This window comes from Papilio xuthus, unplaced genomic scaffold (assembly GCF_000836235.2).
Source record: "Papilio xuthus unplaced genomic scaffold, Pxut_1.1 DF828780.1, whole genome shotgun sequence".
Classification (NCBI taxonomy): domain Eukaryota; kingdom Metazoa; phylum Arthropoda; class Insecta; order Lepidoptera; family Papilionidae; genus Papilio; species Papilio xuthus.
The window spans coordinates 4782110-4794881 of NW_013529869.1; the positions used below are offsets into that span (position 1 = coordinate 4782110).

General features: G+C 33.8%; 3 protein-coding genes across 6 annotated transcripts; 2 read left to right on the plus strand and 1 right to left on the minus strand.

Annotated features, from left to right (window-relative positions):
- Positions 1-2904, minus strand: LOC106128267 (SAC3 domain-containing protein 1). Its single transcript, XM_013326574.1, has 7 exons — positions 2769-2904; positions 2507-2668; positions 1990-2151; positions 1557-1829; positions 1206-1343; positions 800-992; positions 1-505 (listed from the first exon to the last, which is right to left on the minus strand). The coding sequence occupies exons 1-7, from the start codon at positions 2873-2875 to the stop codon at positions 419-421; spliced, it is 1122 nt and encodes a 373-aa protein (XP_013182028.1). The 5' UTR covers positions 2876-2904; the 3' UTR covers positions 1-418.
- A 318-nt stretch (positions 2905-3222) lies between these two features.
- On the plus strand, positions 3223-5236 carry LOC106128308 (uncharacterized). 3 transcript variants are annotated; one of them, XR_001228437.1, is made up of 4 exons: positions 3223-3300; positions 4127-4282; positions 4791-4937; positions 5017-5236. XR_001228437.1 is itself a non-coding variant. In XM_013326624.1 (4 exons), the coding sequence occupies exons 1-4, from the start codon at positions 4049-4051 to the stop codon at positions 5197-5199; spliced, it is 495 nt and encodes a 164-aa protein (XP_013182078.1). In that variant the 5' UTR covers positions 3946-4048; the 3' UTR covers positions 5200-5236. The 3 variants fall into 3 exon arrangements, 2 of the variants coding, with proteins under 2 accessions (XP_013182078.1, XP_013182079.1); XM_013326624.1 differs by lacking the exon at positions 3223-3300 and adding an exon at positions 3946-4057; XM_013326625.1 differs by lacking the exons at positions 3223-3300; positions 4127-4282 and adding an exon at positions 3946-4074.
- A 389-nt stretch (positions 5237-5625) lies between these two features.
- On the plus strand, positions 5626-10023 carry LOC106128512 (very low-density lipoprotein receptor-like). 2 transcript variants are annotated; one of them, XM_013326935.1, is made up of 8 exons: positions 5626-5817; positions 6184-6294; positions 6759-7022; positions 7333-7389; positions 7708-7716; positions 8488-8621; positions 9127-9265; positions 9807-10023. In XM_013326935.1, exons 1-8 carry the CDS (start codon positions 5745-5747, stop codon positions 9965-9967), a joined length of 948 nt encoding a protein of 315 aa, XP_013182389.1. In that variant the 5' UTR covers positions 5626-5744; the 3' UTR covers positions 9968-10023. The 2 variants fall into 2 exon arrangements, with proteins under 2 accessions (XP_013182389.1, XP_013182390.1); XM_013326936.1 differs by lacking the exon at positions 7708-7716.
- The last annotated feature ends 2749 nt before the right edge of the window (positions 10024-12772 follow it).

Below are 12772 nucleotides of genomic sequence, written 5' to 3' on the forward strand. Positions count from 1 at the left end.
CTTGGTTTATTTAAAAAATATAAACAAAACATTTCATGATAACAGATTTCTTTAAATTAAAACTATGAGATCATGAGTTCTAGGGTAATCTTAGAACTAAAGACGTAAACAAATATTTGCGACACGCGGTTTCGTAATCGGCTAAATTAATTAACATTTGTTGGTGTACTTTACCCCCTGTAGAGGGCGCAGCACAAGTTTTGTCGATCGCATTACGAAATCTCACAGATATTCATGTTAGGCTCTCAGTATTGAAAAGTATTTCGCTCTCTTAAACCCAAACCCCACCTGAAATACACTTCATTTAATTTCAAGTTTTAAAAATAAAAATAAATTACGAAATAAAGTAAAAAAAAAAGATAAAATATTCCCTCATCTGAAGGAATTAACTATATCGGTTTTAATATCTGAGACCAACTCAATAAATCATTTCATCAGTTCTATATGTTAGAATTTCTTGTATTGAAATGTTTAACTTGTCCGGGACACAAGTATCTGGTTTCATCTGAAAACAAAAATTAAATTCCGTTATAGAAATTAACATAGAACTTTTTAAAAAAACCCAGACTGTATCCTATGAAACTCGGGGAAAAATTAAAAATCAAATGATAATTCACTCATCAAAATTGTTTCATTCGATCAATCTCCAATAGATTGAATGAATGAAATAATTCAAAATGTAATCAAAATACATACATTCGCACGATTATTTTTCTAAATCAGTCAAAAAAGATAACCCTACCAAATTTCTGAGTTGTTTTCCCTTGTGTCGGATCATTTCGTTTTTGTTAGTACATACCGGTTCAACATCTGTCTTGAAGTCAGCCTTCATAAAGTGCACGGTGTGGTCGGAGCGTGTGGTGAGACCGTAGTGTCGGCAGAGCGCGGCGGCGGACATGGCGCTGCGCAGTGCCAGCCAGCGCGCCACCGCATCTGCGGGCACACTCCCCTGCCGGCTGCTGTACGCCTGGCACACCACTGACACACCTCTTCTAAAAAACACAATGAAAAAGATACTACCTACAACTATGTAGATACTAGATTTATAGCCGATCACTGCTTTCCAAATAAATTCATTGAAGTGTCAACAACATATGAAACATAGTTAATACTCAACAAAAACACCCAATAATTAAGTATATTGCTTTTTTCTTATTGCATATTTATAGTTCTACAATTTGATACAAAGAAATTTTAACTATTACCTTTGAATAGTGGGTAGGTGTAAATAAAAAGCGCAGTAAGTGAGTGGACACAACTTTTCCGATAGCCTGCACAACTTTACAAAGTTGCCGTGCAGATTTGCTATTGCCATCTTGTATGCTAACTGCAGTAGTGGGGCCCTGTCATAAAGTAAAGGAACAAAATTATGAACAGTATAAAAATATTTCATTGTGTGAAAATAGCCAGTAACTGTATGCTATTGTGATGTCATCATTTATTTAATCAGCAATTACTGTGTGCACCAAAATTACGAGTAACTATCAAAAGCAATCAGTTTTATAGCTTCATTCAATGTTATATTATATAAATTGTTCAACAATAAAAAATCATACCTTTTGATATCCGGCCTCAAAGATAAATATCTGTATAAAGGATGCATATCACCTAAATTACACAACACATACAAGCTCTCCACTAAAACTCTGTCACATTTTAGACTATAGTCATCCTTATCTATGGTCCAATTCGAAATTAATTCAGTCAGCTCATTGTCTCTGGTATTTTTGTTATGCATATCACAGCAGCTCAGAAACCATTTCATGCATTCTAATAGATATTTTCTATTTAATACTGGATCAAATTCATTTAAAGAACTTGCACATAATCTGTAAATATTATGTTTTTATTATCGAAGCTAAAATTAAAAAAATACTGAATTGTTTTTATGTTTGAATCTTGAACTTTAAGTATTTCCGATGTAATCTAAAATAAACTTTTATATTTGACAATTAATAGTGTACTCTATAAAACATCTTGTGAACTTGCCTGTATCCAAAATAAACATAGAATCTGATCATAGGTTCAAGCAGTTGCATACATTCCTCTGGTCCCAATCTCTGTACCGTCATATCTTGCCGAATGGCTCTTAATCTGTCATTTACAAAGTCATATATGCATGCAGCAGTTACATCTGTCCGTTTTGTTACCCTGCAAATAAAATTAGAGTTGTTAGTTTGCTGTAATAGTTTTTAGATGACAAAGAAAGTAAAAAGTTTATATTCTTAACATAAAATTACATAACTAGGTAATATCTGGAGAAGGGGCCATTGCCATTGCCATTATAGTGAAAGTTTACATGAAAATGTTGATAGAATTGTTGCAATTTAAAAGAAACAGTTAAGTATTCATATTGTATCTAAAAGAATGTACCATAATTATAAATGATCCTTTGTTACTTAAACTGTTTTTAGGGTTCCGTATTTCAAAAGAAAAAAAACGGAACCCTTATAGAGTATGTTGTGTCTCCGTCCGTCTGTTAAGACCCTTTTTTACAAAGCAATACCTTAGCAATAAGTACTGAGTAGTCTCTTTAAGAATAGGAAATGGTCTCAGATGTCCAGGAATCGCTATATGTGAATCTGCTGCTGAACGACTGTAGCTTTTAACCATCTGTCTTGTCGAGCCTACAACTTCCAACACATGCACGAGCTTCTCTTTTTCTCGTCTGAAATCAATATACTTTCAATAATGGGATTGTACGAGTAGTGAAAAAGAAGTAGTAAATGGCGAGAAATTATTCATATAACTACGTCTTTTAAACATACAATTTCTTTTCGGCCTGAGGACACATCTCATAGCAAGATCCTCTGATACTTTCAGTATCCCAACTTTTATTTTTGATATCGTTACAGAAAAAATCAAAATATGCCATGATTTAATATGCAAATATTTAATTTTATTAAAAATTAAAAAAAGAAGTTTAGATTTTAAAAATCTTTTGTTTTTTTTATGTTTTGTGACATTTCATGTCAAATGTCAACATTCAAAATATTTTTTTAAATGACAATTTTAAGGCTCTGGCTTATTGCCCATTAAGTTATATGTAGTTTTATTTGTAACATTAATAAAATACTACCAGATTTTTGTTAACTTGCTAATGTTTCTTGAACCATTCCAACCAAGCTTAGACTTGTGCTAGGATTTGGTTTGCGACAATAGTCGCATGTTGAGATTTGAACCCTTAACAACGTGATCGGATGTCCGTAACCTCATTCTACAGGCGCTGTTGAGTGTCAACTTTCTGATAAAACTTATTTCGAAGACGTTTAAATTACAAGTAAACAGTAAAAGTTATAGGTAAGTATCCTGTAGAATCGAAAGCTTTGTGGTGGTTATGCACCTTAAAAGGTTAAGTACAAAGTATGTTCTGCTATTTTGAATAAAAAAATATTGCACTGTTTCTCAAAATTAAACTTTCTTGACTTAAATTTTTTCTAACGATGACACCGTGTTAATGTTTTTTCATTAAGAATCAACCTGTACATATCAGTCAAGTACTTACTACTAAAATAATATTTAGCAGCGGAAATGTGAAAAAAAGCAAACTTATCATTCACATTACTGTACATTATAGTCAATTACAGTCGGAAATGTACTAACGAATTAAGATTCATTTATTCACATTTATCCTATAATAGATCTGAATTATATTATTTGAGTTTAACATAAATATCATACCAGAGAAGTCTAGCAATTTACATAAGTTTATCATAATTCTGACAATGTTTTCCATTACCAGAACATTTATACGTGCCCTAATGATCTTCACCGTTTTGGCAAGTTTTATAATTTTCTGTGCAAGTTTATTTAATTATAATATCTGTTTATTCGTACCTAATCGCATGCGAAAAATGTAACCATTGCAAAGATAATAGAATTCTTATGTATATATACTACAGGTGGCTGAATTAACGATTTCCAATATTTGAATATTATATAAAAAAATATAAGATTATTTTGTACAGATGCAAATTCACCTTCGCATGTAGCATGTATCATCTTTCCGTCCAGCCGGGTTTAGGGAAAAGTTATATTTCGTATAATTATGGAGGAGGTGGATTAAAAATTATGGTAAATATTTATCACATTAGAAAAAAAAATGGTTTATTTATTCTAATTTCAGAGTATTAAGATATTTGTGGAAAGGGCACAATTGATCGCTTTGAATCCGAAATACCTTTCCTGTGGATTTGTGAATGTTACCCGTTATGAAAGAGGAGGCAGCTTCTATGTAAATTTTGAATTTGTTAACAAAGTGCTCTTCTCGAATGATGCCACGGTGCGTATAAATAGAGTTGGTGAAATAAGATGTGACTAATAGATAAGTAGATCACTCCTTTTAGCGCTTTACCTCATTGTACTTACAATGTGGTTGAGCGACAACGTGCTCACTCTACCATTTGTCTGTTGATTGTAGAGTCGAATACGACGACGGAGTGATCTAAAAGCCATCTATTGTCAGAGTTCTCATTCTCTTCCCTCTCTCCTTCCATCTATCCACTTCTAAAAATGTCTGGTACTCCATACGCATATCTTAACAAATAAACGAGGAAGTAATGAGATTGAACGTGGATAGCTATTAAAGTAGAGGAAGATCGAAAAAAGATTGTCAGAGAGAGTTTAAGCTTAAAGAGGAGGGGAATTCAGATATGACTGCAGGTAGAGTAGAATGCACTCTACCGATTAGGGAAAAGAGCAGGACAATGGCGCTGGTGTCAGGTGTCAAATTAAATCCACCGCTTTCAATCGTTTATATATAAAAAAACAAATATTTTTCACATCCTTAGGTGACAATGAAATTCTTCGAATATCGCTGGAATAAATACTATCGTTCAGTTGTTGAATTTCATTACAAATTCTGTGACTTTATCGAGAAAGATGTCTACGTGGGAACGGTGATCGGTGCAAACGGCTTGAAATGCCCAGTAAAGCCTGTAAGATATTAAATATTTCAATAATTACTATTTATAACTTTCTTTTTAATACAAGATCATTTTATTCTGGTAATTGCAGGGAAAGCACACGGTGATGAATGTGACTGCACACTTTGATGATTTTCCCAGTCCTTTACCTTTTGAAAAGGCACGAGTTAACTTCATTTTCAACACGAGTAATGGAGACTTGGTGGCCGAGGGAGCTGTTTATTTTTCAGTAAAAAATAATGATGTAAAAAATAAAAAAGCGAAACGCATTTGATGTGGCTATTTAGCTATTCCTCTTTAAGATTTGTATGATATTAAACTGTCATATGATATGTTTTTGAAGAATATTCATTTACCTGCATTCCGGAGACAACTAAGATAAAGTTAAGTACGGTTTTCCACTGGTGAAATAAAACATGATATTCTATTTCCAACATATACTTAATAATATGCCTAACAAAGTAAGGCAACGTCTGCAAATTCGAATGTCTATGGGCATCGGTATATTTTTTAAATCAGGTAGCTCGCTTTTTTCCCCAGCTTATTCTTAAAAAAATAATAAAGAAAAATGTTCGTATGAGTGTTTCGTCAATAACCCCAAAAAAAGGTAAAGTAAACACCAAGAAAAAACTTTTGACGTCAAAATTGTTTTCCTTTTCTTATCAAATGAACGCAAGTAATTCCTTAATGTATATAATTACTTCTCACTGTGTTATACAATTCGTCTCTCGGGATATCTATTCAGTCTGTAATCTGTTTAATGAACTTATGACTGCAGATTGATAGTGCGACGGACTGCGATGTGTTAGTGTTTTAAATATGGAGACGAAAATATTCCTGTGTTTTATTTTTACCATACAACTTTTTATACGATCTCAAGCGCAGGGGATACGTAAGTATTATTTATAATATATAATAATTAAAATGTTTATTAGTCGCTAATTAATATTTAAGAATAGGTACAAATGTATCTTTAACGCTTATTAACATTGAAAAACATTAAAAAAAAATATTCAAATTAATAACCTTCTTTTTGAAGTCGGCTAAAAGCTATATCAGGGAATTAAAATCATTTTACTAGTAAATGTCGGATACTGTGGAAAGCATTTGGAAGGTGCAGCAGAGCATAAATGCTGAACTAAAATGGCCTGCTGCCCGTCCTCCGGTGGTCTGGACGCAGTTTAACGACGGTACCCGGGTCATAACGACGGTACCCGGGTCATTGTGTGTTTAATACGTAATATAACAATCATTTTAGGGTACTGCCCGGCCGGTGCGTTGAGATGTCAGGACGGGATCTGTATAGACTTTCATTTCTCCTGCGACGGAGATGCCGATTGTTACAACATTTCAAACACAGACGTTCCATGTAAGTCGCAAGCATTCTACATTCTTAAATACAACGCTAATAATTATGCTATGCCTCATTGACCTCAGCCTGGACTGCCAGAGATAAGGCTGGAAACTGATTGGAACCCAGTGAGATTAACATTAAAGTGCCCTAGTATAGACGTCGTAATAAAAATTATCATGGCATCAGTTAATTACGATAGACCTTTTATCAGTCTTTCGTAATTTAAATTAACTGTCGCCTGTGATTCCCTGTGCACGATATTAAAAAAAAAACAAAGAGCTTATGTGTACTTCTAAACTATGTTCTATATCCACGACAAATTTCAGCGATACAAGTGAAAATGTTCTGGAGATATTTTCTAATAAACATCCATCCATTCAAACTATCGTATTTATAATATTAGTAAGATTAATTCTTATCTTCAGATGGTGTCACTTACAATGGTAGTATCAAGGTTAATGATATTTGTATCATTATAGATAGAACCCGTCTGTTAGGTGTGAGGGCTCCTGTGAACCGCCTATGTAAACAGAGCCATTTTGAGTGCGCGAACGGGCGCTGCGTGCCGCTGAACTGGGTATGCGATACGGAGGACGACTGCGGGGACGGCTCAGATGAGCGCGACTGTCTCCCCCGCGACTCTCCCCCCTGTCCAGTCAAACTGCTGCAGACCTACAGCAGAACGCTCAAAAAATTTAATATAAAAAATGTTTCTGTATCGTGTAAAAGATGTATTACGTCAGGTGAGGTTTCAACGTAGACTTTCCGAGACAAACATAAGTTTATCATCATATTGTTTACAACCTTCGCTTAACAATAACTTCATGACTTAAAGCATCTATCCGTCAACAAAAGGAACCAAATAATTGTGACTATGTTTGTCATTTTGTGAAACCGTTGTAGTCGCATCAGTCGCTGTCGGTACATTGTTCATGGAATTAGCTTTCGCAAGCCGCTTAGAATAGGGCTTAATGAGCGATCACCTTTATTATTCATAAGTGTAATTTTCAATAGATAAAAAAACTAAGTAATCATACATTTATTTTATTGTAGAACAGGATAATACCAAGTTGAAAGTGACGATATATCCCACGAAGACTAAACATTACGGTATGTAATCTAACAACATAATAAGAACGGATTTAAAATAATAATCAAAGAATATTATATGTCACAATATCTATCATAATAGTGTATAAATGTAATATAATTCAATATAATAATGTCTTGATCCCACAGACAAAATAATAATGTCGATTTGTTGTCGTTTTGTGGGACGAAATAATTTTAATAACATTTTTTTTGTTATAATTAATTAATAAATAAATAAGGATAATAAAATAAAACTTAATATAATGTATTTTTGATTGCTTTTTACTGTCACGTACAATTTAATAACTTGATTTAATATTTTCATGGCACCACCAGTCAACGTTGGTAAGTACTAAGTTTAAATAAATATTTGGATGTTAGCACTAATTTCTATAAATGGATAGGCAATTGCTTGGAAATTATAGCTTTTGTTGTGTTCCGATTAAAACTCGCCCGTTGATGTTACGTGACGATTAATTCTAATTATATTTCTAATTCGAATCCATACCACCTCTACAAACCGTTACCTATCAGCGCCAAAAGTGGTGAAAATCAAATAGGCACGAAATAATACATCTTATAGCCGTCCATTTATAGCGGTCAGTGGTGTTAAGTATAATGGGGAGAAAAACTGCTTTTTATCACAATTGATGTCAGCATAATCAAAAAATAAATATACACACATACTGTTAACTTTAATCATAGCAATGACTTCCCGCAAATTTTACTCAAAAAAAACGTTTTTAAATACAGTCAATGAATGATTTATAATCTAAAAATGGTTTTTAATTCAGCTGTGGATAAAGTTCTATTTTCTCTTCCGGCACAGTAAGTAAGGAATACATTTTTAACTTTTCGATCAACTTGACTTAAAGTCCTATGTCCCCGTAGTGGGGTTGAGGGCGTCCACAGTGCGGCGCCAGTTCTACTCTACTCTATCTTGGGCTCTGGGTTTGAAATTTTTCGATCAAAAATCTTATTAAATGTCTTCGAGAATGTCCTTTAAAAACTTTGACAGATGACAGCGGACTACTTAGAACTTTACGCTTTTCAGTTTTTCTCCTCATTAAATAGTTACTCCGATTAAATAAAGACAAAAAATATAATTGTGTATAGGCGATGCTTTGGTGCTGCAATGCCGGGACGAGAGCGGTCTGCGAGCGCCTGTGCGCTGGTTCAGGGAGGACAACAAATCATTCACAGTCGGAACTGGTCAATTCATGGGACGTTTGGAAATAAATATAGTTGATGTAAGTTATTGTTCATCTTAAACCCTTGCGGTGGGAGTGTGATCCCTCTTTTTATTATTTACCACGGGTAGAGAACTAGTAGTTACGAAGAACTGTTCGAGCGCGGCAGACCACCTGTTTACGCTTCAGTGGTGTGACACCATCTTTATAACTGGCACTATGAAGCGCTAGCAGCCTAATGATTAAGGGTATGGATTTTCGATTTTGTGGTCAAGGGTTCAAATCCCGCCATTCGACCTCTGTCGTCCTAGCATACAGGCCTAGAACTTAGATTGAATCGTCTAAGAAATATTGGTAAATTAACAAAAAATAGCTAATATTTTATTATATTATAATATACACACAAAAAAATATAATTACCCTATTGGCAAAAACTCAGAGCCTTAAAATTGCTATTTAAAAAGAGCCCTAAAATCCTCCTTGGGCGTCGATAACCTCTTAACACTACTAAGGATCGTGGTGCTCTTTTTGTTATCACATAAAAAAGCGCGTATCATGTTTTCAGGAAGCGGATGGTGGAGGTTACGTTTGTCAAGCGGCATCACATTTGGGCAGTCCTGGCTCGGAAGCAAGAGTCAATGTTATAGTGAATAGTGGAAACGGTGATGGAGATATACGAACGATACGGAAGCCCAGGTTTAAAGGTAATCAAAGTTGCAGTTCATAAAAAATGAAAATCATTATCGTGAAAACATTTAAATAAAATGGAATAATATAGAAACGTTTTCTTTAAATGTTTAAACATAGTAATCTTTTAAAATATTTTCAAGATTGCTTGTCACAATTTAGCAAGTTAAAAACTCCATTATTATTTTTGCAAAGGTCACTTGAATTCGCTAAAATATTGAAGTGGGCAAATGCTACAAATTATAAAATTTCATATGCGTTGCTTACTTTTAAGGGACAGAAGGGACATAAGAGACTATTCCTTCCTATACGTCTCCTCCCCACTAAATCCGCATCGCATCGCCTTTCCATCCTTTATTAGAAAATAATAATAAATAATGGATAAAGGAAAGCACATTTACCAGACAAAACGCGTAATTACTTCCATTTCACTGGACAACAGTCCAGTGTGGTCGAGGTGCTGGTCAAGCGGACCATTAGTGCAGCAACTGTTCCTGACTACGCAATACAAGCAAGTAATAATTTTATATTGTAACTTTATTCAGAACTATTTTACAGAGACGCAGAGTGAATGTTACGAGTGGCAGTTGCAATGTGTTTCGGATAAATTGTGTTTGCCATTGATATGGCGCTGCGACGGCGATATAGATTGTGCAGACGGCTCCGACGAACGCTTTTGCTTCGTTCCCATCTCATCAAACTATCCTGATTCTAATTAATGCTGCAATCTTAGATTTTATTAATTATGTTAAAAAGAGCACATGTCTGAAAAATAAATGCTATTTTTATTTATACATTGTTAAAAAAATTAAATTAAAATTTCTTATATGTTATACATTTTTAAATGATTGTTTTTTTGGCAAGCATCTGAAAGTGTGTATGACATATTTATTTATATTAAATAAACATGCAAAAAAATAAGTCTCATGCTTCTATCTGTAAAAATGACTATACTTCCTTACAAATTTAAAACTTTTCAACCCCTTACAACCCCTTTTCCCCGTTATAAAGTAGCCTATGTCCTTTCCTCAGCTCTGGACTATCTGTGTACCAAAATTCATTTAAATCGGTTCAGTAGATTTGCTTGAAAGAAGGACAGACAGACAGATTTACTTTCGTATTTATAATATTAGTAAATAGTAAGGTTAAATACTAGCTGTCGCCCGCGACTCCATCCGGGTGGAATGAAAAAAAAAATAATCAGTTCCCGGCAATTATTCGATTTTTTCTCACCTTTTAAACCTTCCCTACACCTTCACGAACATTTCAATACCAAGATAAGATAAATCCGTTCAGCCGAACAGCAATAGATTTTTATATATTATATATAGATAGAAGATAATTGGTAAGGAAGTATGAATGTGACATCTTCAACAGACTGTAACGAATGTTAGGGTCGTGCTATTAGAGTTAATAGCACGATTAAGATTTGTATCAATTCTACGCTACTTATAATAAGTACATTTCATTATAATAATTACACTTAATTCTACGCACTACTTTCATTCGTTAAATTAAACAGTTATTTTATTTGCTATATCAATTGAAACTTTATAATAGTCGTTTTCAATGCGAACATGATAGGGATTACAAGAACTTGTTTTTGCGTTTTTTTGATCGCCAGCGTACTAGTAAGTTTTTTTAATTGTATTTTATAATAAATAAAAAAATAATATGTGTAATTTTTACATAATATTTTACTGATTTTGCAGAGCTTAAAAATGATTTTCGAAAGAGGTCGAGTTACCTATTTTAATCCAAAATATGTTGATAATGCTTGGGGAAACGTAACTCGCTATGAAAGAAACGGCGATTATTACGTAAATGCTGAATATATTAGCAAGTATGCTATAGGAAATAATGCAACGGTTTGTATTGATGTGGTAAAATTCTTAAAGTAAAAAAAAAACACATTTTCCGTTTTCATATTTAGAAAGAGAGGATCCGCTTTCCTAATGTTGTTAATTCAATCGGTAACACAGAATAAGGATGGTTGCATGATAAAATGGTGTTACTTTTAGTAATTTCTCTCAACGAATTCGCATTGAAATCCAAACACCAAGCGGTGTGCCGCGATAATTTGACAGCCCTAGCTGAATAACATTGCAGTGGAAATTTTACACACAAAATTTGCTCATAGAAAAAGAGGGTGAAAAAGACATTAAATAATTACATCCTTAAATCTTAAGTTCAATGTATATAAGTATTTAAACATTTTATTTAAAGATAACATGTAACGAAACTATAACTATAAATATTTAACAATTGAAAAATATAATAACTTAATAATATATACATAAACTTATTATTGAATTACTTAACTCTATATTAATTATTAAGTGACTAATTAAATTAAAATTAATCTACCAAAATAATACTGTAAACTATATAATTTACTAAATCAAACTAAATAATATAAAAAATCGACCCCAAATCGCTGCGGTCACACGGTAGGGTTTCCAAGAGGCTGGCGGCATTTCCCCGTTGGATGGCCAGGCTCAACCTTTGCCCGAAATGCGCGCCAGCCCTTGGATCTCCTGAGGCGTCGATGAGGCGTGCGGAAATCTCCTTAAACAGGCGACGGTATAAGTATAATATTATTTTAGTGTAGTTAAACTAATTATGGCATATTGTGCGTTTTTAGCTAACCATCAAGTTTTATGAATTTCGATGGAACGCATACAAACTATCTCTTGTAAATTTCCAATGGAAGATGTGTGACTTCCTAGAAAAGGATCCGTACTTAGGGGCAGTGGTGGCCTCGATATTAAAGAAAAAATGTCCCGTGCCGGCGGTAAGCATACTCACACAATTAAGCATTTATTAAATTGTGAACCTGTGCCTGTGTAGTTTTTAATTTCTATATGTGAAAGATGTGATGGTTGCTCGTTGGCATCTCAATAAAGGCACCTCAGGTGGAGCTCAATAGGCCATCAGTATGCGCAATCACAAAAAAAAGTAAGGAAAAACCACGGCGCAAACGTAAATACTGCCAACGCAAAACCAAATCTCGAGTAATTCCATTCCGTATTTGTTATGGTTCGCGGCCGTGTGCTATGGGCGTTAGTTGGCTTAAACACAATATACTTTTTTTATCGTTTCAGGGAAAATATAAACTTATGAATATCAGCACACATATGGATAATTTCCCAAATGTGTTCCCTTTTGAAAAGGGTCGAGCAAGATTAGTTTTTACTGCAACATCTACAGGAGAGTTAATGGCAGATGCAGAAGTTTACCTATCACTCAAGAATAACATTAAAAGTAACAAACGACAACGCTGACGCTGCAAATAACCATAATAGAAGTTTGTCTTTTGTACTGTGAAACGCACGCATAAACATAATAATAAATATTATTTTGTGAATAACAATAAAGATTATGAGTATCGTAAAATAGTGTCTTTAAATTACATTGTATTCCACGTTTCATGTGATAAGTGTGACCGTCGGAAGCCAAATTCAAGTTCTTTTCCCCTTCCCACTGTTTATTAACATGGAAAGGTTGGGATGGGGAAGAGAACA

Bases quoted from the DNA above. Each gene is read 5' to 3' on its own strand.
- LOC106128267 (XM_013326574.1), bottom strand. From the start codon at position 2,875: ATGGCATATTTTGATTTTTTCTGTAACGATATCAAAAATAAAAGTTGG. The intron at 2,669-2,768 runs GTATGTTTAAAA...TATTGATTTCAG, and splicing joins CCTCAGGCCGAAAAGAAATT to ACGAGAAAAAGAGAAGCTCG. The intron at 506-799 runs GTATGTACTAAC...TTTTGTTTTCAG, and splicing joins TCAAGACAGATGTTGAACCG to ATGAAACCAGATACTTGTGT.
- LOC106128308 (XM_013326624.1), top strand. The intron at 4,283-4,790 runs GTGCGTATAAAT...TCACATCCTTAG, and splicing joins TCTTCTCGAATGATGCCACG to GTGACAATGAAATTCTTCGA. The intron at 4,938-5,016 runs GTAAGATATTAA...TGGTAATTGCAG, and splicing joins TGAAATGCCCAGTAAAGCCT to GGAAAGCACACGGTGATGAA.
- LOC106128512 (XM_013326935.1), top strand. From the start codon at position 5,745: ATGGAGACGAAAATATTCCTGTGTTTTATTTTTACCATACAACTTTTT. The intron at 5,818-6,183 runs GTAAGTATTATT...CAATCATTTTAG, and splicing joins ATCTCAAGCGCAGGGGATAC to GGTACTGCCCGGCCGGTGCG. The intron at 8,622-9,126 runs GTAAGTTATTGT...TCATGTTTTCAG, and splicing joins TGGAAATAAATATAGTTGAT to GAAGCGGATGGTGGAGGTTA.